General features: G+C 40.7%; 1 protein-coding gene across 2 annotated transcripts in view; it reads left to right on the plus strand.

Annotated features, from left to right (window-relative positions):
• SPIRE1 (spire type actin nucleation factor 1) overlaps positions 1-27,410 on the plus strand; it is a 213,904-nt gene that overhangs the window by 182,817 nt on the left and 3,677 nt on the right. Inside the window, exons 9-16 of one of the 2 annotated variants that reach the window (XM_068563759.1) lie at positions 3,720-3,892; positions 13,076-13,163; positions 17,657-17,799; positions 20,037-20,210; positions 24,008-24,145; positions 24,734-24,804; positions 25,325-25,352; positions 25,449-25,585. In XM_068563759.1, coding sequence (XP_068419860.1) covers positions 3,720-3,892; positions 13,076-13,163; positions 17,657-17,799; positions 20,037-20,210; positions 24,008-24,145; positions 24,734-24,804; positions 25,325-25,352; positions 25,449-25,585 — 952 coding nt within the window. The remainder of the gene's footprint in view (positions 1-3,719; positions 3,893-13,075; positions 13,164-17,656; positions 17,800-20,036; positions 20,211-24,007; positions 24,146-24,733; positions 24,805-25,324; positions 25,353-25,448; positions 25,586-27,410) is intronic. The other variant, XM_068563760.1, reaches the window with a different exon arrangement.

Consider the following 27,410-nt stretch of genomic DNA (forward strand, 5'->3'; position numbering starts at 1 on the left):
TCCCTCTCTTCTAAATATCTACTAAAGATGTTCCTCCCTGGCGGGCTCTCTGGGAGTGGCCGCTGCCTAAGCACACTGGCTGCTGGCTCCCGTGAAGTAGGCACAGGTGGCTCACCTGGATGGCGTGCATGCCCACACACATGTATGTAGGTGTGTTCGTGTCTTACAGGTTATATGATGGGTTCTTGTGTTGGGTAGAAAGCTCTTGGTGCTGAGCGTCCTCGATGTAAAGGAGCAACAAAAAATTTTGATTTGCTTTCACTGCTTATCATTTGCCATAATTTATTTTGTACCTTAGTGTACTTTGCAATTTCCACACACTTCATTCTCGATTTCTTGTGTTTTCATTGTGTCATTTTGACTAACCAATTTAAATGTCCCAAATTATAAATGGAAAAGACTGATCTATTCTTCTAACCTAAATGCAAAGATTGGGATGCATTTCTTGTCTAAGTTGGGAAATTAGCTAACTAAGGAGTAAATATTTAAACGTGTAGTGTAGGTAATGCACGTAAGTGTAGAATAGGACACATTGAGGTATGTTCTGCTGCTCAGGTATGTTTTAGAAATATTAATTCTTAGTGGAAAATCTTAATCCAGTCAACATTAATTAAGGTAAGTATAATTTATTTTTCTGATGCAAATATTAAATATACAATCTTTATTTCAGCCGTATTTCCTCCAACTAAATAAGGCAGCAGCCTGGGTGTATCTAACAGACATAATTATTACACTATGTAATAATAGAAGTTATTAGATAAGGTATTTAATATCATGGTTGTGCGTTTTAGATTCTGAACCTGAGGCATATGACTTCTAAAGCTCTGTGTAGCATCTTAAATAGTTTGCTTACTTATAAATATCACCAGAAATTCTGTCTTATGTAGAAGAAGTCTAAAGTCTTATCCAAGGGTTTGGTTTTCTCACCAGATACACTGAAGTGATAGTGAGGATTCATTCATTTGAAGGGAAAAGTATAAGTAATCAAACTACTTAAAAATATCTCTTAAAAGTATGTTCAACTGGGGCTTTTACAAATATGCAGTATTAGATAAAATCACACACAGTATTTAGTCTTACATACGGAGATCATCCTGAAGCCTGACTGGGACATAACATATTCTTCTATTAATTCCATTTATCTCAAAGCTTTGAATTGAGTACTATGTGTTTATTTCAGTAGTTTGAGTCAGTGAGCTCAAGTACAGTTACCAACCTCAGCAAAGTCTTCAGGCAGTTAGAGAGCTACTGGGTAATTTCTCAGATCCCTTGCATTGAGAATGAAATTAGCTCATGGCAGCCACTGTCACTTAACAGTGTTCCCTAAACTTCAGTGCAGACATCACCCTCATGATTTTACCAGACTTAAGTGCCACCAGTACTGTTTAAACTTTTTAAATCTACCATAAATGACTTCTAAAATTTTCTTAAGCAAAAACATCCATAAAATCATGTATCTGATATAGTAATTATAATTTTTGTGAAACATTAAATATATAACCATTAAAACTGTGTTAGTGTTCCTCCACACACCACTGGTGACTTCACCCTTAGGGAAACTCTGGCTTGGACCTGTGAGACCCGCCTGGAGAAGCTCACTGTGTCTCCAGGCAGAGCCTCAGTTGGGTGTGGATAGTTGGGCCGGTGGGAGATGCGCGTGCTTTTTCTTGGAAGACTGGCTGTGGCTACTGCGTGAACCTCTGGAGGAAGTGTGTAAAAAATGTGTGCTATAGAATACGATTTTTCAAAAGATACTTCAAGACCATATTTAAACATTACCTTTTTTCTTGAATAGGAATTAATCAATTAGCCCAATCATTTCCTCCTTTGCTCTCTGGAAGACTTTTAAATTACGCTCGTAAGTGTGGCAGCCTACTGCTCTCTACACCTTATGAAAGGTTTATTTAAAGATTTTAACCTTTGTAATTTTGTAAAAACTTGCTGCTTTTGCCCTTTTGTCCCTTCAGCGCACCCCGTCCCCCAATCATATATTTGTTCTAGCTACTTAATACCTGGAGAGGTAATAACAAAATTAATTCATGTGTTGTCAGGTTTTCTGTTAAACATTTTATGTAAAATGATAAATGATTGATGACAAGTCTGTCTTCTTCCTTCCTTTTTTCCTTTCCTCATTCCTTTCTTGCTCACTCAAACCCTTCCTTCTAGTTCACAAGGGCAGTTCTAGTCCTGGCCTTCTTGATATCTAAAAATATGCAGAAATTATGAATATTAAGTTAGATATACATCATTTATAATAAATAATTTACATAATTCTTTTAAATAATGTCAAGGAATGCTGTACTAGAACATACTTACATTCTGAATGCTACCTGGAAATCCACCTCTTCCACTTGAAGCATAAAACTATTACATGTTGAGGGGAGCTACTATAAATAGAACATTCTTGTATTTTATAGTTACTTCAGGTACAATGCTTCCCCCCAAAAAACGAGCATTAATCCTGTCTTTTCAGTGCCCAGCATACCCTTTACTCCCGACCATGGGAGTTTCACAGACTGCTCCATGGGCAAAAACCAGGTTATGGGCTGGTCTGTGAGTTAAATCATGCAGGGACTGCTTTTTCTCACTTTTAAATACTCTAATTTAGTAGTTAGTTATTAAAATTATTAGTTATTGAAATACATGAAGAAAATTAGTTCCACTTGCATTGGAAGATTACAGGCTCCAGTACAGAAAAAGGTGGCCTTTTAGAATCAGTATCGACAAGGATTCTAGTGTCAGCTCTGCCGCGCTGGCTGTGTGACTGGCTGAATCACCCTTAGCCTTAGTTCACTCACTTACAAATGTAGATATAAGTTAGTGTTAATAATTGCTAACATTTACTGTGCACTGCCTTTATTACACACACTATTAAGTATTTTATATGCAGTTGTTAACTTATTTAATCCTCACAACGAGCCCATTTCTGTTGTTAGCCATTTTACAGTTGAGGAATGAAAATTTAACTTGCTCAAGGTCAAACAACTAGAGCTAGACTTTGAATCCAAACCATCTGCATCTTAACTATACTGTATACTCTAAACTGTATACTCTATACGTTATGCTACATGCTCTTATTCTGTATTCTGTACACTGTACTCCATACTGTATGTTCTGTGTTCTGTAGTCTGTACTCCGTACTCCGTGCTCTGTGCTCTGTGCTGCCACATTTCTTTCACTGCCTTCCCATCCAGATTTGAGCTTTGGATAATCAAAATCAGCTTTATCAGAGGGAATGTATCCCAGAGTCTTTGTGTTCATGTTTATATGCATATAGATTATTAGCTATTTTTATTTTAAAATCAAACCACTTTCAGATCTTACAGCCATATGTGCATGCCATTACTCTGATCTGTCGATCACTAGCTCTTTAGAGGCTAAAAGTAAAGTTAGCCTCTCTGGGCCTCTGGAAAATAGAGAAGTTGGAGTCAGTTATCTGTAGTATTTCTTCTAGCTCTAAATTTTAATCTACAAATGTGAATATATAATTATTCATTTAAAGGTTTCCTTTATTTGAATCTGACAGTTAATGTCTAACACAAGTGTTGTATATGCATAGGTGTTACTGTGTCCAGCCTCTGTGTTGTATTTGCATGATGTAGAAATGCCATATCACCTCGGGTGTGATTCCAAGTGCAGGTACTTGGAAAAGTGTGTTTGGTTCACTGATTACCTTTCTGTGCTCAAGAAAAGGTAAGCTTTCACCTTTGTTTTACCAGAGGTAGCTACCCCTGAATCTCCAAAGAATGTCCTGGAATCATCGATGGTGAATGGAGGTTTAACGTCACATTCAAGAGAAAATGGGGCAGGTGCCGCACAGCAGGTGCCTGTGCAGCGGAAGAAACTCCTCAAAGCCCCAACTCTGGCCGAGCTGGACAGCTCTGACTCGGAGGTGAGGCCCCACGGCCCCCCACGTCCCGATTCGGGGTCAGGAGGCGAGCGCCCTCCGACCGGTCCTCGTGTTGCTCCAGCTGTTACTTAATCTCTTCCCATTTTTCAGTCAATTAAAGTTAGGTTTAAAATTCATTCATTTAGCAGGAAATGAAACAGTGGATTACTTACTGTTATTTAATAAAGGCCAATACAGTGGCTGTAGTTTATAGAATAACTTGTGACATACATACGTAGTCTTAGATTACAGTGGGGTTAAAATAAGTCAACAGTTTTCAAACCTATATTTTCTTAAATATGTTTCCCTTTGTTTTGGGGAAGGAAAAAGAAAAACATCTTCATAGAGTCTTCCCTCTCTAGAACACACACACACACACACACACATATCCATACTGAAGCTTCTTTCTGTAATAGTAACACCAACAGACAAGTCCCCCAACACTGCGCCCATGCCCTGCAGATCCTTCCTGTTCCTGATGTGGGTGCTCCCAGATCTCTGCAAGCCTCTGTCTGCAGCATCAGTATTGTATGTCTCCACTACCCGACCCTCAAAGTCAGCTTATATAAAATGAAATGATTTCCCCGCCCCCTGCCAAACCAGGCCACACACAGCAGGCTTCTCGTCTCCTGTCTGCTGTCTCGGTTGCTGGCTCCATTCTCTCCTCATTCATCCAAGTTAGAACTTGAGGAGTTATTGTCTCATAACGCCCTCACCGGTCTCCACACGTCATCCAGCAATATCAGTAATAACAATTTTGCCACTAAATGTTTTTCAAACTTCAAGAATAGTAAAGAAGTATTCTTATTACTGCCCAATTCAGTGCATGCGCTCTCTCATCAGCCATATCTTATCTTCCTTCTTCCTAGCTTCCCTGATTCCATCTTGCAAATACCACCAGGGTCTTTGTCTTTGAAACCGTTTGAAGGCATCCTGCCACTTACAGGACTAAACTCCTGTCCCTGAAGAAGCTGCGTCAGAGCCTGTGCCATCTGGTGCCTGCAACATCACTCTGCCTCAGTTTACCCTTCAGCCCCACTGGGCCCCTTGCTCTTTCCTGCTCACTCCCTTGTTGCTCCGCTCTGTGCATCTGCGTGCAGCCTACACCCAGCTCCTCTCCGATTCCATTATAACCTTCTGATCCGTCTGTTGTGGTAGAGCACTTGACCCTTTGTAATATAATTGTCCAAGTGCAAGCTCCCAGGAGGGAAGGTGCAGAATTCACCTTATATTCCCAGCTCCTAATCCCCATCAGACACTCACGTATTTAAAGAAATTCATGCTAATCTGTGAGAACAACAGTTTAAATTAAAAGAAGATCTAGTGGTTAGCCACTAGAACTGTGATGATTGAAATGTAAATTATATTAAATAAATGTAAAACTCAGTTCATTGAGTTCTCACGTGTGGCTGGAGGTGACCAAGCTGGACGGTGCCGACACCAGTGCCGCCCTCGCAGAGTCTGTTGGAAGCACCTGTGTCCGGTGCAGGGAGCGCGCCGTCCCGTGTGTCCAGGACCCCCTTCCTGTCCTTTCTTCATCCTTCACTGCCCTGAGCTAGAATGCCCAGGCCATGAGGAGGGCAGTGGACAGCCTCTGCAGTTGTCTTAGTTTTCCTCTTCGTGAAAATATTGTGCTGATGCCCTAAATCCAAATCTTGAGATGATTTGCTAGACACAGTTCTCTTAATCAGAGCGAGGCTGTGTTTGCGTGCCTGCCCATCAGTTAGAAAGGAAGTGTGAAATACGGTGCTGAGAAGTGTTGAGCCTGGTCTTTGTCTGGCTGCTGGTCCAGGCCTGGGCAATCATGGCTCCCATGATTGGGAGTAAGGTGGGGACCTCTGATTTCTGGAACAGAGGGAATGGTCCTGGGCCAGGACTGGAGCAAGCACACCCCTCTGTCCTCTTCCCTTACAGCTGATGCTCTAAAGTACTAAGGAGGGGCAGGGCAAAGATGCTGAATGTGAGAATGCCTTACATTCCTTTTTTTTTTAAACTTCTGAATATAGAATTTTAAAACTTCTAAATATGTTCAAACTTTAAAGTTTAGAAAACACAGATGAGCCAGAAGCCTTTAATTCTAAACAGCTATATTTCAAACTTGGGCTTTGTGATAAAGTTTCAGTAGAGGTTTTTTTTTTGGTGCCTTCTCTGAGGCTCCGTAGAGTTTCTTTTGATGAAACTCGGCTTTAATTGTGGTAGATTAGTTGTGTTCATCCTAAAAAGCTTTCTTAATGTTAGCCTCTTTAAGATTATCTACCGGCTGGTTAAAGCCAACTCAGAAAGATGTCTCTTGTAAAGCCTGATAATTAACCGATGTTTCTATAGACATGAACGAAGCACCTTGAGACTCAAGCCGGGTTTCCTTACAGTGTGAGTTAGTCAGGAACGTGCCATGGGCTCTGGCTCTGCTTTGTGGACAGGACACGAAGACAGGTCCCTTTGTGTCAGCCACCACCGTGTCCTCCATCTGAGGTCTCCTCCAGCTCCAGAATGTGGCAGTTCTGCCCATAAGTATGAAAGCGGAAAAGAGGCTGAGGAGTCCTGTCCTGCCTTCTCTAAATTGATGGGTGGGTGTTCTTTTCCCCACCTTAATGAATTCCTGATGTCAGGGAATTCCTAAACCAAGACTGATTTATCTCTGGTCCTATTTGCTCACTTATAAAAATGGCTATAGATACTAAGACAGATATATCCCACATCACATTGCACAGTGTCTTCATTCACATTTTATAGTAACGTTTTTTCACACTTTTTTCTTTAACTCTTCTCCTATTTTTCCTTTTCGCCAACTTCTTTTTTTTCCAGTGCCTCTCCATTTTTTCCATTCATATATTTACCAAAATGCCTTCAGTAAGCAGTAAAGGGACAGCAGTGCAATAGGCTTTGTCCCCTTGCTCATAATCCAAATGGGAAATAAGAAGCATACACTGAGTCATTACACGTGTTTGGTGAGTGCTCGCGGCCTGCCAGGCACCTTTTGAGCCACCCGTGTGTGATGCCACCAGGGGGCCGGGGGCTGGAGAAGCCTCAAGGAGAGGGAGGACCTGGGCTGAGGAGTCAGGTGAGGAGAGCAGTGGGCAGAGGGCTTCCACTGTTTGTGGCACGTGCCAGGCCACGTCACAGCCGGTCTCCTGTTTCTCCCCTACTGGCGTGGACTTCCCCTGGGGGCGGAGGAGCAGACTGACCCCGCCTCTCTGACTTGTCTAAAGCATTCCTGATGGAGGTTGCACAGGAACAAAGACTTAAGACTCAGGCCTGTAGTGGGAGGACAGTGGAGGCCAAATAACGAAGAAGCTCAGAAAAGGCTGGTCTTACTCTTTTCTTCCATCCCCTCAATTTTATCACCACTTCCCCATTTTTCCTCCTTCCCTCCCATTTACTTAGTGGCTTCCAAAATTTTTTTTTAAGGACCAAAACTTTTTCTTCACATCAAAGCTGTAGAAGTACAAGGCGGGTCAGCTAGAAATGGAGGCGGGGCTAGGCCCTGCCCTCCGCTCCCTACCCCGCCACCTCCCCATCTTCATGCCTTTTCCATTCTCAGAGGAAGTGTCCCCTAGGAAGTCCCAGCACGCCTGACACTGAGCTCGTCCCGCTGCGGACAGGGCACCGTACTCACTCCTGGAGGAAGTGCTGCTGTGCACGATCACACGTCTCCTGCTGGCCTTGCAGTCTCTCCACCGGAGGTTTTTCCCTCAGGTTTAAGAAATACCTTCCAGGGGAATTCTCTGGTGGTCCAGTGGTTAGGACTGCAGGCTCTCACTGCCAAGGGCCTGGGTTCAATCCCTGGTTGGGGAACTAAGATCCTACAAGCCATGCGGCGTGGCCAAAAACAAAAAACAGACCAAAAAAACCCTTCCAGCCACCAGAATACCGACTTTATGGTGAACTCTTTCATACATGATCTCATTTAATTTTCTCTTCCACAGAGACTTCATACTAAGAGGTAACTGCCACCGTTCCAGGGTAGCAGCTCTGCTCACCTCTGCAGACATATTTCATTTGATTCCATTGTGCACCACAAAGTTCCTGTTGCCCCTTGCTGTCTTTGAGGTTAACTTAAACTTGGGCCCAAATTATCACAAAGAACAGGTTCCTGTCTAAATATTCCCCATTGAGTAGTGAATTTCCCTGTAAAGAGTCAATATATTATTATGTCAGATATTCTTATGAAATGGAATATTAATGGATTATTTACTTTATCAACATAAACTCAGCTGCTTTATGTAGAAAGAAAAACTCCTTAATCCTGTTCAGAGCCATGAGATGATGACTTGCCCTCAGTCTTCTTAATGCCCTACGTCCTTTGTTCCATCAAGGAAATGCATTTTCTTCCTTTCTGTCAAGTGAGACCTCCAGTTGCATAACCAGTAAAGGGACTTTTTTTTCTCTTAGATTTACCCAGCAGCTTTGTGCGTTTAAATTATAATAGTTAAATAATCAGCATTAACTACAAGCTTGAATTGATGTCTTTAAAAGTTTCTAGTTGTGAAACTGGGCTATTGGTAGTGACCCAGAGACCTTATACCCTGCTTGAGGCCATAGGAATAGGTTATCTAATCTGCCATTTTGCCAGAACTGGAACTAACCCATGTTTTTTACTTAACAAAATATTATGAGCATTTTCCCATCTGATTAATCCTTTTTCAACATGATGCCAAATATCTGTGTGGTATTCTATCATAATAATTTGCCATATTATATTTAACCAGTCCCCTGTCTTTGAACATTTAAGCTGTTTCCAGTTTTCTGTTATTATAAATAACAATAATATTGTGAACATCCTTATGATACATTTTTGCTTTGAATTATTTTTCAGGATATTTCTAGAAGAATGTTTGCTAGATGAAAGAATGTACATATTTATAGCTTTTGATACATATTGCCAAGTTCCTTAAAGAAAGCTCTAATATCTACTTTTTATTGAGCCAACTCTATGTTATACTTTAGGTATTATAAATTGATCAGACCCTAGAAGTAGCTATGATCCTTATATAAAAGATAAGGAAAAAGACACACAGAAAGGTGTTGTCTTTGAACTAAGATTGTTAAAGAGTAAATTATAGAGACGGATTTGAAACCCAAGTCTAACTCCAAAATCTGCATATCTCATAAACTTTCTAGTATTCCAACTAGCAGTACATGAGAATGCTTGAGTTTAAAATAACTTAAACTGGAAAGGGGCTTAGAAATCTTGTTCAACGTCATTACTTTTCAGTGAGAAAACTGAGCCCCTAGTAGAGATAGAGACCAACTTTAAAAAGTCAGACAAATTTTCAGTAGCAGAATCCCTGCTAAACCAGACCTCCCAACACCGGATCTTTTTCCATCACTTTTTTTTTCTCTTCCTAAAACTCTAAACCTCAGTGTTTCTTGCTTATCTTTAATAACCTCTGCTAGCCTATCCCAAGTAACATTTTAAAAGTCAAGATAAGCTTTGATTGGAGCTATATCAAAGCTTTCAGTAGGAAAGCTAAGCAAAGGAGCTGTATCTGTGCCTTCACTGGGATTCTTTTCAGGAAGAGGGAGATTTTCCTTCCTGTTAAGTGAGTTAGGTGCCCAGGCTGGCATCTGAGACAATTCTGGCAGCCTTCAGTGACAGCACCGCCCTGGGAGCAAAGCTGCGGGACTTCTGACAGTGACCTCATTGCATCCAGGACCTGATTTAAGAGTCACTGGTCAGGACATAGAACTAGAAAAGGCCTAACTTAGTGTCAGAGACTAGTAACTTGGATCAGACAATACAAATAAGCAAATTTCAGAAACCAGACCAGGCCGTAGAAAAGACTAATGTTAAGAGATGTCAGAGACCCATTGAAACACCTCAGCCAGGCAGAAAGTGTTTAGTCAATGGGAGTGGACATGACAGGGACACCACACGCCCCCTGGTTCCTTTCTGGGCGTCTCCGTGACTCCTCCGGGGCAGGAACTAATCCTGGTGAAGATTAGTTTTCTTTCTTTCTTCCTTTCTCTCTTTCTTTCTTCTGTTCTCTCTTTCTTTCTATAAAGTAAATACTTTATAGTTGATGTATAATATTATACGTTACAGGTGTAAAATACAGTAACTGACAATTTTTAAAGGTTATCCACCATTTATACTCATTAAAGAATATTGGCTATATTCCCCGTGTTGTACGATATATACTTGTAGCTTATTTTATTTTATTTTTAAATTTTATTTATTTATTTATTTGGCTGCATTGGGTCTTCATTGCTGTGCGCGGGCTTTCTCTAGTTGCGGCGAGCAGGGGCTACTCTTCATTGCGTTGCGCAGGCGTCTCATTGTGGTGGCTTGTCTTGTTGCGGAGCACAGGCTCTAGGTGTGCAGGCTTCAGTAGTTGTGGCATGCGGGCTCAGTAGTTGTGGCACACGGGCTTAGTTGCTCCATGGCATGTGGGATCTTCCTGGACCAGGGCTTGAACCCGAGTCCCCTGCATTGGCAGGCGGATTCTTAACCACTGCACCACCAGGGAAGCCCTTGTAGCTTATTTTATACATAGTAGTTTGTACCTCTTAATCCCCTACCCCTCTATTGCCCCTCCCCCACTGCCTCTCACCACTGGTAATCACTAGTTTGTTCTCTATATCTGTGAGTCGCTTCTTTTTTGTTATATTCACTAGTTTGTCGTATTTTTTAGATCCCACATATAATTGAGATCATACAGTATTTGCCTTTCTCTGACTTATTTCACTCAGCACAGTGCCCTCCAAATCCATCCATGTTGCTGCAAATGGCATAATTTTATCCTTTTTCATGGCTGAGTAATATTCCATTGTATGTATATGTGTGTTTGTGTGCATGTATGTATGTGTATATATATATATATATATATATATATATATATATATATATATATATACCACATCTTCTTTAGCCACTCATCTGTTGGTGGACAGTTAGGTTGCTTCCATATCTTGGCTACTGTAAATAATACTGCTGTGAACATTGGAGTCCACATATCTTTCTGAATTAGTGTTTTTGTTTTTTTCAGATACATACCCAGGAGTGGAATTGCTGGGTTATATGGTAGTTCTATTTTTAGGTTATTGAGAAATCACCATACTGTTTTTCACAGTGGCTAGACCAATTTACATTCTTGTCAATAGAGTACCAGGGTTCCCTTTTCTCCACATCCTCTCCAGCATTTATTTGTGGGGTTGTTTTTGTTTTTTGATGATAGCGATTCTGACAACAAAATGACAGGTGTGAGGTGATAGCTCATTGTGGTTTTGATTTGCACTTCCCTGATGATTAGCAGTGTTGAGCATCTTTTCACGTGCCTGTTGGCCACCTGCATTTCCTGTTTGAAAAAATGTCTGTTCAGTTCTTCTGTCCATTTTTTAATCTGTTTTTTTTTGATGTTTAATAGTATGAACTATTTATATATGTTGGATATTAACCCCTTATCAGTCATACCATTTGCAAATACTTTCTCCCCTTTAGTAGGTTGTCTTTTCATTTTGTCAGTGGTTTCCTTTGACGTGCAAAAGGAAGTTTAAGTTTAATTAGGTCCCATTTGTTTATTTTTGCTTTTATTTCCTGTTTTAAGAGACGGATCCAAAAAAATATTGCTATGATTTACGTCAAAGACTGTTCTGCCTATGTTTTCCTCTGCATTTAGGTCTTTAATCCAGTTTGAGTTTATTTTTTTAATGGTAGGATTAGTTTTCAAGTAGTCTGAAAGTGGGTGCAGCTGCCTGAGGTGGGCATGCATGGCCAGAGGACCAACCACAGCTTCTGGGAGCAAATCCCAAGAGGCCCTGAGCCACACCCCATCCCTGCAATGGCCCTGTCTCCCGCACTGACCTGCATCCGCCCTGCCTGCCCAGGACAGGCTCTTGGCTGTTCTCAGTGGGAGGATTTCAGACCAGTAAGTAGTGGGGTGCAAGGCATGGACATGTCTCAGACTTATGTGAAATTAGGCTGTAAAAATGATTCTAGGGAAGGTTGGCTGAAATATTTGCGATGGGGATGGTTTCTGCTGTTTGTTTCTAGCTCCCACCTCATAACTACTGGAAAGTCCTGGTATGACTCCTTTTTTCTTTTCCTGTGAGATACTCTTAGCTTTTATTTCCTTTTTGACCTTCCATAAGCAGAAGGGGATTATGGTAGTTCTTGCTGGCTTTTCTGGAGACTTGTGTGACCTCCAGCGTGTCTGGGGTGAGGCTTTGCTTACGTTGCCTGGCTTGTTCTTGGTGGTGAGTATCAAGAATGCAGAGGTTGCTGCTCAGACTGGCTTTGTTTGGACTTTGTGGTTTACAAGGCTTTCTTCTTCTCTTGTTCCTTGGCCAGATCCTTCGTAGTGAGGCGTGTTCAAAACTAATGCTTTCAGCAGTAGGTTTTAGGTAAAGCCAGTTTTTAGTGAATGGCTAATTCTTAAAGTCACCTTAACTAAGTAGGTCAGAGAGAATTTTCGCTGTTTCACATAGTCATAGATTAATATATTAACCTAACTTTCTTGTATATTTAAAAATATTTAGCAGTTTTCTATACATATTATGGAAATAAGTTGTCTTCTAGTTAATGTATATCCCCTGTCACGTAGTAAATAGTAAATTTTTCATGAATAAATATTATACTTTATTTTGGTATAGTCTAAAACAAATTAAGAAGGTCTCTTCTCACTGGTAATAGGAATTTAAACTTTATTTGGCACAATGCAGACATTTTTCTAGATTCATGACATTTCATGAAATATTTTTCATTCATTCAGCAAATATTTATTCATTACTTAGTAAGTGATGGATTTGGTACTAGGTAACAACGATGAACAAGATACACCACATCTATCCTTGTGGGGTTCCAAGTCTATTACTTTTATAAATGTGTTAAATACTCCACTAATGATAATATTAATCACCATTTCTTGTGTGCTAGGTAATGTGGTAAGCATTTTAAATGTGTTCTCAGATCTGTCCTTGCAGTGACCTATGGAAATTATGAAACTAAGATAAGAAACTTGCTCAGTGTCACATCTCTCTAATGAGGGAAAAAGCCAGGGCACAACCCAGACATGTCTAATTTTAGATCCCTTCTAGCTTGTCTCCAACCTGCCTTGAACCTTTGACATTAAAATTTGGTGCCTCATGTTAAATATTTATGAGTGAACATTATTAATTAGCATGAGATCTCTCTCTCTCTCTCTCTCTCTCTCTCTCTCTCTCTCTGTCTGCCTGTGCCTTTCTCAGGAAGAAACTCTGCCCAGGTCAGCCAGCAGCAGTGCATCTCCCTCCTTCCTTGAAGCTCCCTTTCTGGAGGCTGTGTCCACAAGGAAGAGTGAGTATTTGTAGTACAAAGAACTAGTGTCAGATGCCTTAAAAAACATACTTGACCTAAAAAAGGGAATCCCAAAGTGCCTTGTTGTCATTTGGGGTAACTAGTTAATTAAAGAACTAACCCTGGCATTTCACTAGTCAGGAAGAGAAATATTGTTATTTTCCTAGAATGACATCATAAGGTAGGGCTAAACTGGCCGTTGGGTCTCAGATTCTCACCTTATAACAAATCAGTCACCTTTGGGCTTACAGATAATAGTTGTAGGGAATAGGTCAACTGTCTGTATGTATTTTTTAGATTAATTACCTCCTTATCTAAATTTAAGCCAGAAGCTCTGAATAATCACACTTGTTATCCCGCCTACACACACACACACACACACACACACACATCGTTACCCACGTACACGTGTAGATAGTAAAAACACCTTTATAACTCTTCAGGCAATACGGAATCTAAAGTTAAGTGATTTAAAAAAATACTATTGGTAATCTTTTCATTTATAAGACCAATATAAAAAATTAAAAATTATATATTAAAGGGGAGGATTCTGGGAAGATGGCAGAGTAGGAGGCACCGGAATTTGTCTTTCCACCTAGACAATAATTGTAGTGGTAGAATCTGTCTGATGTAATTATTTTTGGAACTCTGGAGTTTGTTGAATGCCTAAAACTTCCAGGGTTAATTTCAGTAGATTTCAGCTCATAGCACAGTGGCAGCTACTCATCCCCCACCCCCAGCCACATGACAGGCAGCTGTGTGCTGTTCTTAGAGCAGCTTGCAGGAGCCAGGGTGGACAAAAAGGACCCTGTCCTCCAAATATTGGGGATCTGTCCTCTGATTGCTGATTACTGCTTCTGATTTCAAAGGTGCAAAGAGGCAGGCAGCCATTGTTGCACTGTTGCTAGCTTCACCCCCTCCCCTCTAGCTGAAGTCATCTCCAGGGGATTTAAAGGGCTGGTGCCTTTCCCCCACCCCTTCATTTTTCATGTTTCCCCTTTCAAGAGTGAAAAGCCTAGAACATTCAAAAACAATGGCATATGCACATGGGAGAATTAGAAAGTGACTATGAATGCCCAGGGAATGGCTCATAAAAGACCTGAGGAAATGTTAAGTTTACACCTCAGGCTGATCTTCAGAGATCAGCCTTCAACAGTAAGAAAAACAATAAACAAAAACAATAACAAAACCCAACAAACCCTGGGGAAGGGGAAAATCTGACTTCCAGATTTACCACATTGATAAATTCAAATGTTCAGTGTTCAACAAAAAATCACAAGGAATATAAAGAAACAGGAAAGTATGGCTCATTCAGAAGAACAAAATAACAGAAACAGGTCCCAGAAAAAGACCTGATGACAGATATACTAGACAAAGACATTAAAACAACAATTTTAAAGATGCTCAAAGAAATAAAGGAAGATGTGAAGAAAGTTGAAAAAAACAATGTGTGAACAAAATGGAAATATCAATAGAGAGAAAACCTAGAAAGAAACAAAAAAGAAATTCTGGGGCTGAAAAGTACAATAACTGATATGAAAAATTCACTAGATGCATTCAAAGACAGATCTGAGTAGGCAAAAGAAAGAATTAGCAAGTGGAAATTATCAAGACTGAAGAATAGAAAGAAAAAAGATTGAAAAAAGCAGAGACTAAGGGACCTGTGGAACACCATCAAATGGACCAACATATGCGTGTGGGAGTCCCAGGAGCAAAGGAGAAAGAAAGGGGCAGAATATTTGCAGAAATAATGGCTAAAACTTCCTAAGTTTGATGAAAGACATGAATATAAATATCCAAGAAGCTCAACTGAGGTGAAGTCAAGAGACCCACACCAAGACACATTACAGGTATCCCCTGCTTTTCAAAAGTTCACCTTACGTCCCTTCACTTTTACAAAAGACCTAATTGGTACCTGTTTTCACTAACTGAAAGAAATCAGCAGAGGATTTTTGCTTTTACAAAAAAAAAAGCTGAAAAGCAAAAATAGTGTTCAGGGCTTCCCTGGTGGCACAGTGGTTAAGAATCCACCTGCCAATGCAGGGGACACGGCTTCGAGCCCTGGTTCAGGAAGATCCCACATGCCGCAGAGCAGATAAGCCCGTGCGCCACAACTACTGAGCCTGCGCTCTAGAGCCCGCATGCCACAACTTCTGAAGCTCACGTGCCTAGAGCCCGTGCTCCGCAACAAGAGAAGCCACTGCAGTGAGAAGCCTGCGCACCACAACCAAGAGTAGCCCCTGCTCACCGCAACTAGAGAAAGCCTGCGTGCAGCAACGAAGACCCAACGCAGCCAAAAATAAAAATAAATAAAATAAATAAATTTAAATCTCCAGCCCAATTTTCTAAAAAAAAAAAAAGTAGTGTTCAGCCTTTGCATCAGGCCACCATAACTTTGAACTGTGTCTGTGAGCATCTGTGCTTTACCTTGATTTATTTTGTGCATTCATTAGCAAGATGTGTCCTAAGGTATTTGCTTCTTTGCTTTATATCATTTCAGTTTATGAAAGGATTCATAGGAATACTCTTTCAGATAGTGGGGGAAACCCGTATATTCAAAATTTCAAAAGACAAAGAATCTTGAAAGCAGCAAGAGAGAAGAGTGTCATCACACACAAGGGATCCTCAGTAAGATTTTCAGCAGACTTCTCATCAGAAACTTTGGAGGCTAGTAGACCCTGGGCCACTATATTCTAAGTGCTAAAAGAAAAAAGTCATTAACCGAGAATCCTATATCTGGCAAAACTGTCCTTCGAGAGTGAGGGAGAAATCAAGACATTCTCATATAAACAAAAGCTGAGGGAACTCAAGACCATTAGACCTTCCCTTCAAGAAATGCTCAACAGAGTCCTGTAGGGTGATATGATAGGACACTAGACAGTAACTCAAAGCCATATGGAGAAATGAAGATCTCAATAAAGATAAATAGATGGGCAATTATGAAAGCTAATATTATTATAACAATGGTTTGTAACTGTACTTTTTGTTTTCTGCATGATTTAACAAACTAATACATTTAAAGAAAAAAAGAACTATTAGTATAAAAGCTAGTTTTACTGTAACTTTGGTTTGTAATTCCAAATCTTGTTTTCTATATAATTTGAGAGACTTAAGCATTTACAAGAATTATTAGTCTGTTTTGGGGCAGACAATATATAAAGATGTAATTCTGTGACACCATGAACTAAAAGGGATGCGGACAGAGCTGTATAGGAGCAGAGGATTTTTGTGTTACTGAAGTTAAGCAGGTATTAATCCAAATTATAGTGTTATGAAGTTAGGATCTTAAATATAATCCCTACGGTAACCACAAAGAAAATAGCTATAGGATATAAACAAAAAGTAAATGAGAAAGGAATTTAAACATTTCACTATAAAAAATCAGCTAAACACAAAAGAGGACAGGAATGCAGAAAATGAGGAATGAAATGCTATAAGGCATATAGAAAACAAATAGCACAATGACAGAAGTAAGTCCCTTCTTATCAGTAATTACTTTCAATGTAAATGGATTAAACTCTCTAATCAAAAGACAGATATTTGCAGAATGGATAAACACATGATCCAACTACATGCTGTGTACAAGAGACTCCTTGAGATGCAAAGACATAAACAGATTGAAAGTGAAAGGACAGAAAAAGATATTCCATGCAGAGAGTAACCAAAAGTGAGCTGGGGTGGCTACCAATTGATTAGAAATCAATAACAGAAGTAAAGCTCTGACAGCAGAAATGATTTCTGTTGTCCTCCTTATGTTTCCAAAATGTGAATCAGACCCTGAGACATTCTCCTTTTAAACCCTGTCCCCAAATATTCCTAGGCAGAGGAGCAGTAGCATGTATAGTATTAAAATTGAAGCTGGAATTTATTTTTTGAAATTTAAATAAAGCTTGATTTAAACCTAAGGATAAAATGTCTTGATACACATCAAGAAGAAAGAGTTTTCATATATTATTTTCAAAAAGGAGAATGTAAAAGGAGGGTACACTTGAGAATTTTGGTATGATTTGACACACAGAATACATAATTTTTACATGCTTTTAAAATAAAGCCCAAGATCTATTTCTTGAATTTTTTGCTCTTAAAATTTTTTATTGAATACAAGTCTTTTGTCCAATTAAAAAAAATTTTAAATAAAGCCTGACTGTTCAATTGCAAAATTCTGTGGAAAATAACATGGCATTTGTATTACAAATCTGAGAGACTATTTATATTGTGTTTTATGCATGAATTTGAATGAATGTTAAAAACTGTTTTTTCCTTTTCCTTGCTATTTATGTAGCAAGTTTATCTTGCAAAGATTCTTCTATAACAGTCCTTCCAGTATCCCCCTAGGGACCTCCAATCTTAATATAACTCTCCAACAAAATAAACACTTCATCTTTGAATGCAGTGTTTGTCACAAATGACAAAGGGTTTTCTGTTAGAAATTCAAAACCTAAGTTTTTTTTATAAGAGAGTTGATTTCAATGTGGTTCATTCCGTTTCTTTAGACCCTCCAAAGTTCTTGCCCATATCCTCCACACCCCAGCCAGAACGACGGCAGCCACCCCAGAGACGACATTCCATTGAAAAGGAAACACCCACTAACGTGAGACAGTTCCTGCCAGCGTCCAGGCAGAGCTCCCGGTCTCTCGTAAGTAACCGACAGACTCTGCAGAGTAACTTGTGAGCAGTTAGAGGGTCTGGAATCATTAGCTTCCTTGAGAAGCTTCCAAAAGCTAGACTGAACTTTAAATAACCTTATTGGTTTTTAGTAGCTACAGAAAACCAAACCTAAGAGTAACCCAAATGAAGTCTGACCATTCTTTGTTCATTTAAAGTACTTTTTTTCCCCAGAAGACTTATTAATGGTTGAAAGTATGGATATTTATTAAAGAAATACTTTCTTCCTTTCAAAGGGCATTAATCCACTTAAAAATTGTTGAAACTAAACAGAAAACTTAGTGAAGTCTGACTACAGTAGACTCTTTTATTGAGGCAGAAGTCCAAGGGGAGAATTTTGATCCATGAAAAACCATTGTTCATTGTTTTCAAGCATGTTTTGTGATATTGGAGCCAAAGCAGCTGTTTGGACGGGTTGACAGTTTTTGCTGTTTTCCGGAGACTTCCAGGCTCATGTAGTGGCTACTCATTTCTCAGACAGGGGATGTGGCACACAAGGCCCTTCCAGGAAGAGCTAACAGGTCTGCCAGCCAGAGGAAGCCTGCGAAGATTCTTTCTGTCCCACTTGACTTCTGAAATACTTGCAGGCAAGATGCAGGGCTTCAGTCAATAATTCTACCAGCAGCCAACCCGATACCTAATCGTTCTTCAGATTCTCATGAATAAAACACTGGACTACACGCAGTCCATACTTTTAGGCTGTGATGAATCATCAGGGGTTCAAATGAAGCAGTGATAGAGGTCCCTCCGTCCAGGTGAAGGGAGATAGTATGGATCTTGTGAAGAAACGAAGTTTGAACTACACTGATAGTGTTGAAATTTGATCAGTCTTCTCTATTCCCAAATAATGTGATTAAAGAACTAATGATTTCGTGACAACTCCTGTTAGGATTCCTCTAACTCCTAAATAATCACCACACACTGATATATGGTGAAATACAGCCTCATCAGTGGTTTACCAACTGAAAAACAGAACTCTAACCCGACAGGTTCAAAGTTTAAAATCCGAAGACTTCTGTTAATAAGTTATTTACCAAAATACACGGTTATTGTCACACCTGAAAAATATTGTCACAACTGAAAAAGAGAGAACTCCTTTGGGTTTTTTTTTTTCCACAAGTCCAACGATTAGGTGATTCTTTTCTTCACAGCTTTTCCTAGAAGTCAGTTTAGCATTCAGCTGTGTACCTGGCCTTGTGATCATATGACATCATTGTTGAGGTTAGACTTAAATTTTAAAATTATCAGTATAAAGAAACTGTCAGATCAACTACAAGGATTTTTTGGCTAGTGATGGAAGCTTTACCAAGAAAGGCCCGTGAGGTATATTTCCTGGCGAAGGGGAACTCAGTGTGTGTGTGGTCCGGCTGTCAGTTGTTTTTTGTGGAGAAGGAGAGGAAGATACAACCCACATGCCATGGCGGAGAAGGGGCTCAGTGAGCAGGCAGGGGAGACCTGTGGTCGGCACAGAACTCTGCCCCCGAAGTGCCTCTAGACATCAGCTGAGACAAAAGAACCTCCAGGTCAAAGTCCTGACTTTTCTTGCCAGTAGCTTGTCTTGGGAAATCCATAAAATCACACTCCTTTAATGGTAGTGCCGTCTAGCTTGGTAAGTATTGTTTTTAAAAGTATGATAATTTAAAATTTTAGCTATATTTTAGAAAACATGGAATCGTTTTGTATTTATAAGCTCTCAACTAAAAATGGCAGAAATGTCTTTGTTGTTACTCATTTTCATTTTTATTGTATCTTCCTCCCTTTCCTTAGGATGTTGAAAGTGTAATTCTTTTCATCATTTGGTCAGATGATTGTGGGTGACGCCTCTAAATGAAGGCGACTTGTCTTTAAGTACCGACCGGGGGAGGGGCGGCTGTGTGGTGTATGTTTCTGCATTCACCTCTGGCCTGCATCCCACGGAGCCCGTGTGCAGGAGACTCAGTGTTCACAGGACAACCGAGTTCCAGAAAGCTTAAGTGTTGCCGTGTGAATTCTGAGGTTCTCTAGGCATGGTTGGGCTCCTGATTGATACATGTGGATGCAGACGATGGCATGGACTTGCATGTGGAATCTACCATTAATGTCCTCCGTGGTGTTTGTTTATTTTTGTTTCATGCTCTGTAATCGCTATTTGTAGGTCACTCATGTTCAGCATTATTTTCTCCTTTTCTTTTTCCCCTGCCATTTTCTTTTCCTTTATCTATTGTTCAGGTTCCTAGGATAACCAGAGTATGGCCAAGGACACCTTTCCGACCACTTTTTTCTACCCTTCAAACAGCTTCTCTGCTCGGCTCTCACCCTTTGGAGGCAGCCTTGTTGGGGGTAGCAGGGGCTATGTATTATCTGTGTGAGAGAGCTTTTACCAGCAGGTGGAAATCCGCAAAGGTTGGCCTCTTTCTGCTGGTTCTGGGAATTATTTTCCTCTCTGCCTCTTTGGCAGTGATCCCTCAGCTACCGCACTCTGCAAAAATTAACAGCTTAGATGGACACTTTGCTTCTGACTGTTGATTCCAATCTTTGGTAGATGCGTAGATCACACCATGATCTCAATTGACGGGACGATAGTGAAAGGACAACAAACTCAGAATGCAGCGGCATCAGCACAGAGGGGCTATGGGCGGTGCTTCTGAGCCCCCTGATTGAACCACGTTCCCCCACACCCCACCCCCAGATCAGGACCTTCCCCCAGCCCAGAGCCGCCCCACCCTCAGAAGAGCCGTTGCCCATATACTCAGCTGCCTGGCCAGGGAGGCTCGGGCACTCTTTCTCTTCTCCAGCACCTTTAAAGCTGTGTTGTGATGGTCAGGATATTATGTGGTTGTTATGAAAAGACACCGTGCTTCTCTGTAGGGAGAAATTTGAAGTCTTTTTTAATTGATGTGATTATTTAAAATATTTTAAATAATTCTCATTTTGTATTGTTTTTGAGATTTTCATACAGAATACATTTTTTAAAGGAAGTATAATAGTTTCCAAACTTAAGTGGGATAAAAAGCCTCAGACCATATTGAGGTTTCCCCTGCCCCCAGTGTGACCCGAGCTGCTGACCTGCTGACCAGGTGTCGGCAGCCGCCCAGCCCGGCTCTCCACAGTCCTCTGTTCACCAGACCTGTCCCGGATAAGCGAACCAGCAGCTGGTTTCTTTGTTTTTCTTTATGACCCATCTTGGTTTAGAAAAGAGACTGAATGTAAATGAGGTACAACAGATTCCTTTCTCTTTATTTGCCGTGAAATACAGGATAAATCTCTTCTTTTCATTTTAGATCTGGCCCTGTGAGCACATGGTCAGATGCGGAGGTGGCATTTAATCCTGTCCCTCCTGCTGCTGTTTCTGAATATCTGCTGACATTTTATTTTTATTTTCAACCCTCCCCAAACAGTCTGTCTACTAAGTCTACATGTGACTTTCGACAGAGAATTCACCTTGAAATTTAAAAGTGAACTTGAAAAAAGAGTAATTAAACTTAATATCTGCTATTTTTATTTAAATCTGCCTTCCTTTGGTTTATTAGAAACAAAAACCAATGGTTGTTTTGGATAATTGTCAAATATCTGCTACTTATTTATGAAGTTTTTGCTAACCTAGAACACTCTATAAAATATGACCATTTCCACTTCTCTGGCTCAGTAACCAGGTTATACACCATGCTCTCTGATTTCTGTGCTCCCTAACTCTGACCCCTTTTGAATGGTAAAGATAACCAGAATATTTAACAAAAACTCAGCCATTTTAGTGACGTACGTAACAGTGAGTTCTAAAGGCACATCTGCTCCTACAGTATATTGTAATCTCTATTAAAACTCTTTAAGATTTAGCTTCCCTTTCCTAAATTTGGAAGCCACACTGAAGCACAGAGCAGCCAGAGAATCAGAGTTGTGCTGCTCTGGTCCCTGGAGTCCATGCCATGAACTGAGGTCAGTGCCTGCTGCAGGTGTGACCCTGCCCATCATAACAACGGGGACTAGGGCTCGGCTCATGGGTAGAACCCTGAGTGCTCTTCACGATTTGGGGCATCAGCATCTCAGCAAGATCTGTTAAGGTTTAATTTGGCTTTGGGGATGCTGAATTAATATTTTTTGTCAGTTGAAAAAAATAATGAAAGCTATTCTAGTAACTAATATTTTCTTTCATGTTGCATTAAAGTTTTGTTGTCCTTGGGAAAGCACCAGAATTAAAACATTAGCATTTGACCTGATGGAAGGTATTTTACTAAAGGGTAATCCGCTTGAAATTTTAAAAAAGAACAAGAACACAAAAAAATCCACAATTTCTTATTACATCTGATGGAACACTCTATTTGTGTATGGGTCAAATCAGTAAGTTGGAAGTGTGCTTGACTGGGCCCTTTTATGACTTGAGACTGAGGAGCGGGAACTGCAGGCTGTCTGGGTTGCTGTGTGTGGAGCATCCCCACCACCCAGGCATCGCAGCTGCGACGTTGGCGCCATCGCCATCTTCCTAATACACGACAGCCAATCTCAGGGAGTGGTCTTCTGCTTGTTTGCTAGATTCATACATTATTTTACTCCAGCTCAGCAATTCTGTCACATAGGTAACTGTCAGAAAATGTACGATAGTCATGCTTGTTGCTGATGAATAAAGATGACCGTAGGGATACTTCTTATGAACTATGTCAGAAGCTGAGAAAAGTCGCTGTTCAGACGTGTGCAGCTGACCCTACTATCTGTGCACAGTTGTGATGCCCAGCGTTCAGAGGCGAGCCTGTTCCCACACTCTGTTCTCAGGGTCAAGCGAAGCTCAGGAAATATGGGACATGCCAACTTTGAAAGCTCTTCCCGTTGAAAGAAAATTGGGTGATGGTGGGTTTTTTTGAGTATTTCAGACATCCTAGAGCACATGAATTATCCTCCTACCCTCCAGATACTAAGCTCTTCATCTTAAACGTTCAATTGCAGGATCTTTTCCAAAACATTTTTAGCAAATTTAATCTTCCCTAAGTTAGCTTGAACAGAGATGATTTTGTATTGATTATTTGTAAGAAGCAGTAGTTCTGCAAACTATTTTTTTTTTTTTTAGTAAATGCTAATGTTTTTCAAGTTTGCAACCTAGATTTATTTTTGTTTTTCTCTGATTGAAAGACAGAACTAAATGTTAAAACTCCATAAACTGACTGCACTCATAGTCCTGTGCTGTCTCCTTTGGCTTGTTTGATTCCAGAATGCCTGTGCGCAGCACTATTGTGTGTGTGGGCGTGAGTTACAGCGTGTGTACACCGAGGACATCGGGGTTGTGTCGCTCCGCCACAATGGCCCTTGTGAAGCCCAGCAGGGTGCGGGCGCACAAAACCGTTCTGTCTTTCTACTGGGCCCACCAATCAAGCGCAGGGCCGGCTGGGGAGCAGATGGTGTGAGGCTCTTTATTCAGTGGGATCAGTTACATCAACATCTTCCTCCACTGTTGTTAGGAAAACCATTAACATAAGACAGCCAACTTCGATATTTATCGTCAGAGTTCTCTGAGTGTCTCCACATCTGTCCAGTGTGGCCTGTGCTTCCGTAGTTGTTTAAAAGTGGTGAGAGATCTGGAGAGCGTGGGGCAGCCTGACGGGAGTGCCTGCTGGCTTCCAGGTCCAGTTCCACTCACACTGTTAGGAGTTTTTAGGCTGTGCTGATGTAACTTACCACTAAATAACGCTTCTCAATATCAATTACTAACCACCTTCTTTTGGCTATTCTGGGTACCACAAATCAGTTTTTAAAACAGTACCAATGTTGTAGATTTGCTATTTATCTATTAGCAGATATATACAACACAAAACGAAATAGTATCTTTGTGTAATCATAGGAGAAAACTGACAGAAATTTGGTTTAGAACAATAACATTTTTTCCCCAAGATTTCAATGCATAGATATGTAGCTCCACTTCATGGAATACAGATACCCGAGGCAAAACATCTAAACAAATGTGAGGAAATTTTATTAATTGGAAATTTCAGTGGCTACTGTGTTTCACATGGTCCCCGGAAATTTTCTGCCATCTCTTGTCTCAGTGTAATTAGAAATTGTGTGGTCCCCAGAGTGAGCCAGCTCTGCTCCAGTGTTTACTGGGAAACCTCTTTTCTTCTCTGAAGCTACTAACCAGGTGACTGATCTGAAGGGGAACTTTGCCTTGCCAGAAGGGTGGTGGGAACTTCTTATTCATGTGGAATTTTGAATTTCAGGAGGAATTCTGCTACCCAGTGGAATGCCTAGCACTTACTGTGGAGGAGGTGATGCATATTCGTCAGGTCCTGGTGAAGGCAGAGCTGGAAAAATACCAACAGTATAAAGATGTCTACACTGCTCTGAAAAAAGGAAAGGTAGAGCCACTTACAGTTGATGGATCAGCAGGGTTAGAAGATCGGTCAGTCACAGGCATGTCCCCTGAGGACACTGTCTGCTGGCCAGATGGCATAGGACTTTGGGGGGATTCTAGGAGGTAAGAGGCTTACCCCGTGGCAGGCAGTCCCTCTTCTGCCTTGCTCACGAAAGTGAGTATTTTTATTTCTCCCTGAGAAATTGAAAACCAGAAGGTTAAAACCACCATAATAAATAATGGTATGCCTTCATAAAACAAGGTCTGCCCTTAGTTGTTATACTTTTAAAGGATTGTAGAGAAAATGTATCTGAGAAACAGAGAAGACTTTTTCAGAACCTTCTTCAGTTTGATTCCATGGTGGCAAGACCCTTGAGAACTGTGGCCTTTTATTACCATTTAAAGGTAGAATTATAATCAAATACAGAGCAGATTATAATTATCACAGAACCAAACTTAATAAAAGGGTCTCTAAATGCTCTTCTCCCTTTGTCTACTAAACTTTCCACATATAAATGTGTGTACAAACATGCAAATTAGGAAATTAACTATTGGCAATGCCTTTTTCTCCTTTAAAATTTTTATTTTTTAGCTCTGCTTTTGTTGCCGAACCAGGAGATTTTCCTTCTTCACTTGGTCTTATACCTGTCAGTTCTGTAAGAGGTAAGGCTTTTGTAATTGATGACAGTAGTCAAGGATCCACTGTTTCATCATTTTTCTCTGAGGAACAATATTAGAAATAATCCAGTCTGTTATCATGTGCTGTGCTTGTAAGTTAGTAATAGTGATTGCTTCAAGAGTGGACAATTATTTGATATTAAGCCTGGAAAGTTTCTCTGCATGTGTTTCTTTTCATATCCAAGATAGGTCTAATAATAATATGTCATGTTTGAACAGAAAAAAATAGATGTGACTGTCACGTGATCCCAGGATAGACAAGTAAGAAAATCCCAAACAGACGTAAGTTGATCCTTTCATAGGACACAGTGTAAGAGTTAAGTTTTACAGTGTGATTGTCTTTTTGGCAATCCAGTTGTCTCAATTTGTTACGTTCTGATAGAAGAAGCAGAGAGTCCAGGGGACTTACTGTAGAAATTCACAGCCACGCAGCCTGCGGCTTCTCTAACTCTGCAGTTGCGTTCATGGTTATCACGCTGAGTAACACTTCTGATTTTGTGTACAGGCCGGTGTGCTCACAGTGTTGCAAAAAGGTAAGCTAAGCTTAGTGAAATCACAACTTGTGCTTATTTTATTGACTCTGCCTCTTTAACGGTACTGCTCATTCTCAGTTTTATTTGGGATACTAGATGCGGCTGCCCTCCAAGCCATACTCCACCCTTCCTATCTTTTCATTGGGACCTTCTGCCTTGCAGAGAGGGGAAAGTTGTATGAGGCCAGAAAAACCCTCCACTGGCCACCATCGGCCACTTCGGAGCATTGCCAGGTGAGCAAGGGGCCGGGTCTCCAGAGCATCCTTTGTGAAAGACGAGAGCTCTTTTGAGGACTGTGGTGATATGGTGGGGTTTTGGCTTGCAGGGGTTTGGGTGGGTGGGTGAGTGGGTTGGTTTTAATATAGTTTTGACTTGTACACAAATCTCCAAAACTTGCCAAAGGTCACATGACAAGGGATGATGGCTAGCTCCCTGAAAGATACTTAATCTCACAGTTTAATTTTTTTTCTACTTTGGAAGTAATTACTTTTGTGTGTCCTTTAAAAGTCATCTTTAAAACTGACCTTGTTTTCAACAGAGTTGAAAACTTGCACCTAACAGTCTAATCTTTCTCTCCTTCTTTAGTTTTGAAAAAAATCTTTTTAATCCTGTGTTTACAGTAGTCTGTGATAACTTTGGCTTACTCTCCTATTGTAAAGGCAGAAATAAAGCTTTATGCCAAGAGCTGACAATTTAAAAGAAAAAAGGTGCCCAAATATCAAGCCCTTTGCATTTAATGCAGAGTAAGGTTAGTGTTGGTCCTTAAGAAAGACAGGAGGTCAGACCACACGCTGGCAGGGCCCAGGGTATTGGGGTTTTATGCACCAGCAGCCCCCTGTTTGGGAGGGACACTGGTGTTGGTGCCAGATGCTGGACAGTGGCCATTCTGCATGTCAGGGTCTGTGGACAGTGAGCTGAGGGAGCTGAGAGCCCAGCAGTAACCTGTACCCGAGGTTCCTGCCCCTGTGCTCAGTCCCCATCCTGACCTCTTGAGTATGGGCTGCTGTCCACGGGCTCAGGGCAGGCGAACTACAGTCTGTTCTTTCCTGCACTAGCTCTACGTTCCTGTTTGGTTTAATTAAAATAGTGAATGAGTAGATGGTTCCTAGTTATTTCCAAAAACTACCCAAAACATTTATGATGATTTGGTCTAGTTAACTCCAGCTCTCTGGAATCCAAATAGTCAGTCACCCAGATATAGAGAATTGTTGTGGAGGGGGAAGCACATTTGATAAATATGAAAATGAAAAGAAAGCTGGTCCAAAGATAATTTTTCAGGATTTGTCATAGGATTAAGATAAATTTACTTCAGTTTCTTGTAGTCTGACCTACCATCTACAGTTAACTAATGTTCATTAACCATGACACAGGGTCACTGGAGAAAGAACTTGAAGTTCTCTCTGAATCATCAGAGAGATTAGCAACATGTACTTCATTTCATTTTGGTTGTTGAAGTTCATGATCTATCTATGTATAGTAGTCAGGTGAATACTCTGTCCTATTTTCCAAAAATTCTAGAAGGGATACTAAGAGCTTTTAGTAGTAGTATTTTTTTTTTATATAACGTTATTTTTTTATTTTTATTTTTGGCTGCGTTGGGTTTTCGTTGCTGCGTGTGGGCTTTCTCTAGTTGCAGCGAGTGGGGGCTACTCTTCGTTGCAGTGTGCGGGCTTCTCACTGCAGTGGCTTCTCTTGTTGCGGAGCATGGGCTCTAGGTGCACAGGCTTCAGTAGTTGTGGCACACGGTCTCAGTAGTTGTGGCTCACAGGCTCTAGAGCGCAGGCTCAGTAATTGTGGCGCACGGGCTTAGTTTCTCCGCGGCATGTGGGATCTTCCCGGACCAGGGCTCGAATCCGTGTCCCCTGCATTGGCAGGTGGATTCTTAACCACTGCGCCACCAGCGAAGTCCCGTATTATTATTTCTTAATAAAAGGTTTCCTGGTTTCTTTCTTAAAAAATATTTTGTTTCTTTTTTTTTTAGTAATTTGACTTGTCTTTATTTTTTTATTTTTGGCTGCGTTGGATCTTCTTTGCTGCGTGTGGGCTTTCTCTAGTTGT

This window comes from Eschrichtius robustus, chromosome 14, assembly GCF_028021215.1.
Source record: "Eschrichtius robustus isolate mEscRob2 chromosome 14, mEscRob2.pri, whole genome shotgun sequence".
In the NCBI taxonomy this organism is placed as follows: domain Eukaryota; kingdom Metazoa; phylum Chordata; class Mammalia; order Artiodactyla; family Eschrichtiidae; genus Eschrichtius; species Eschrichtius robustus.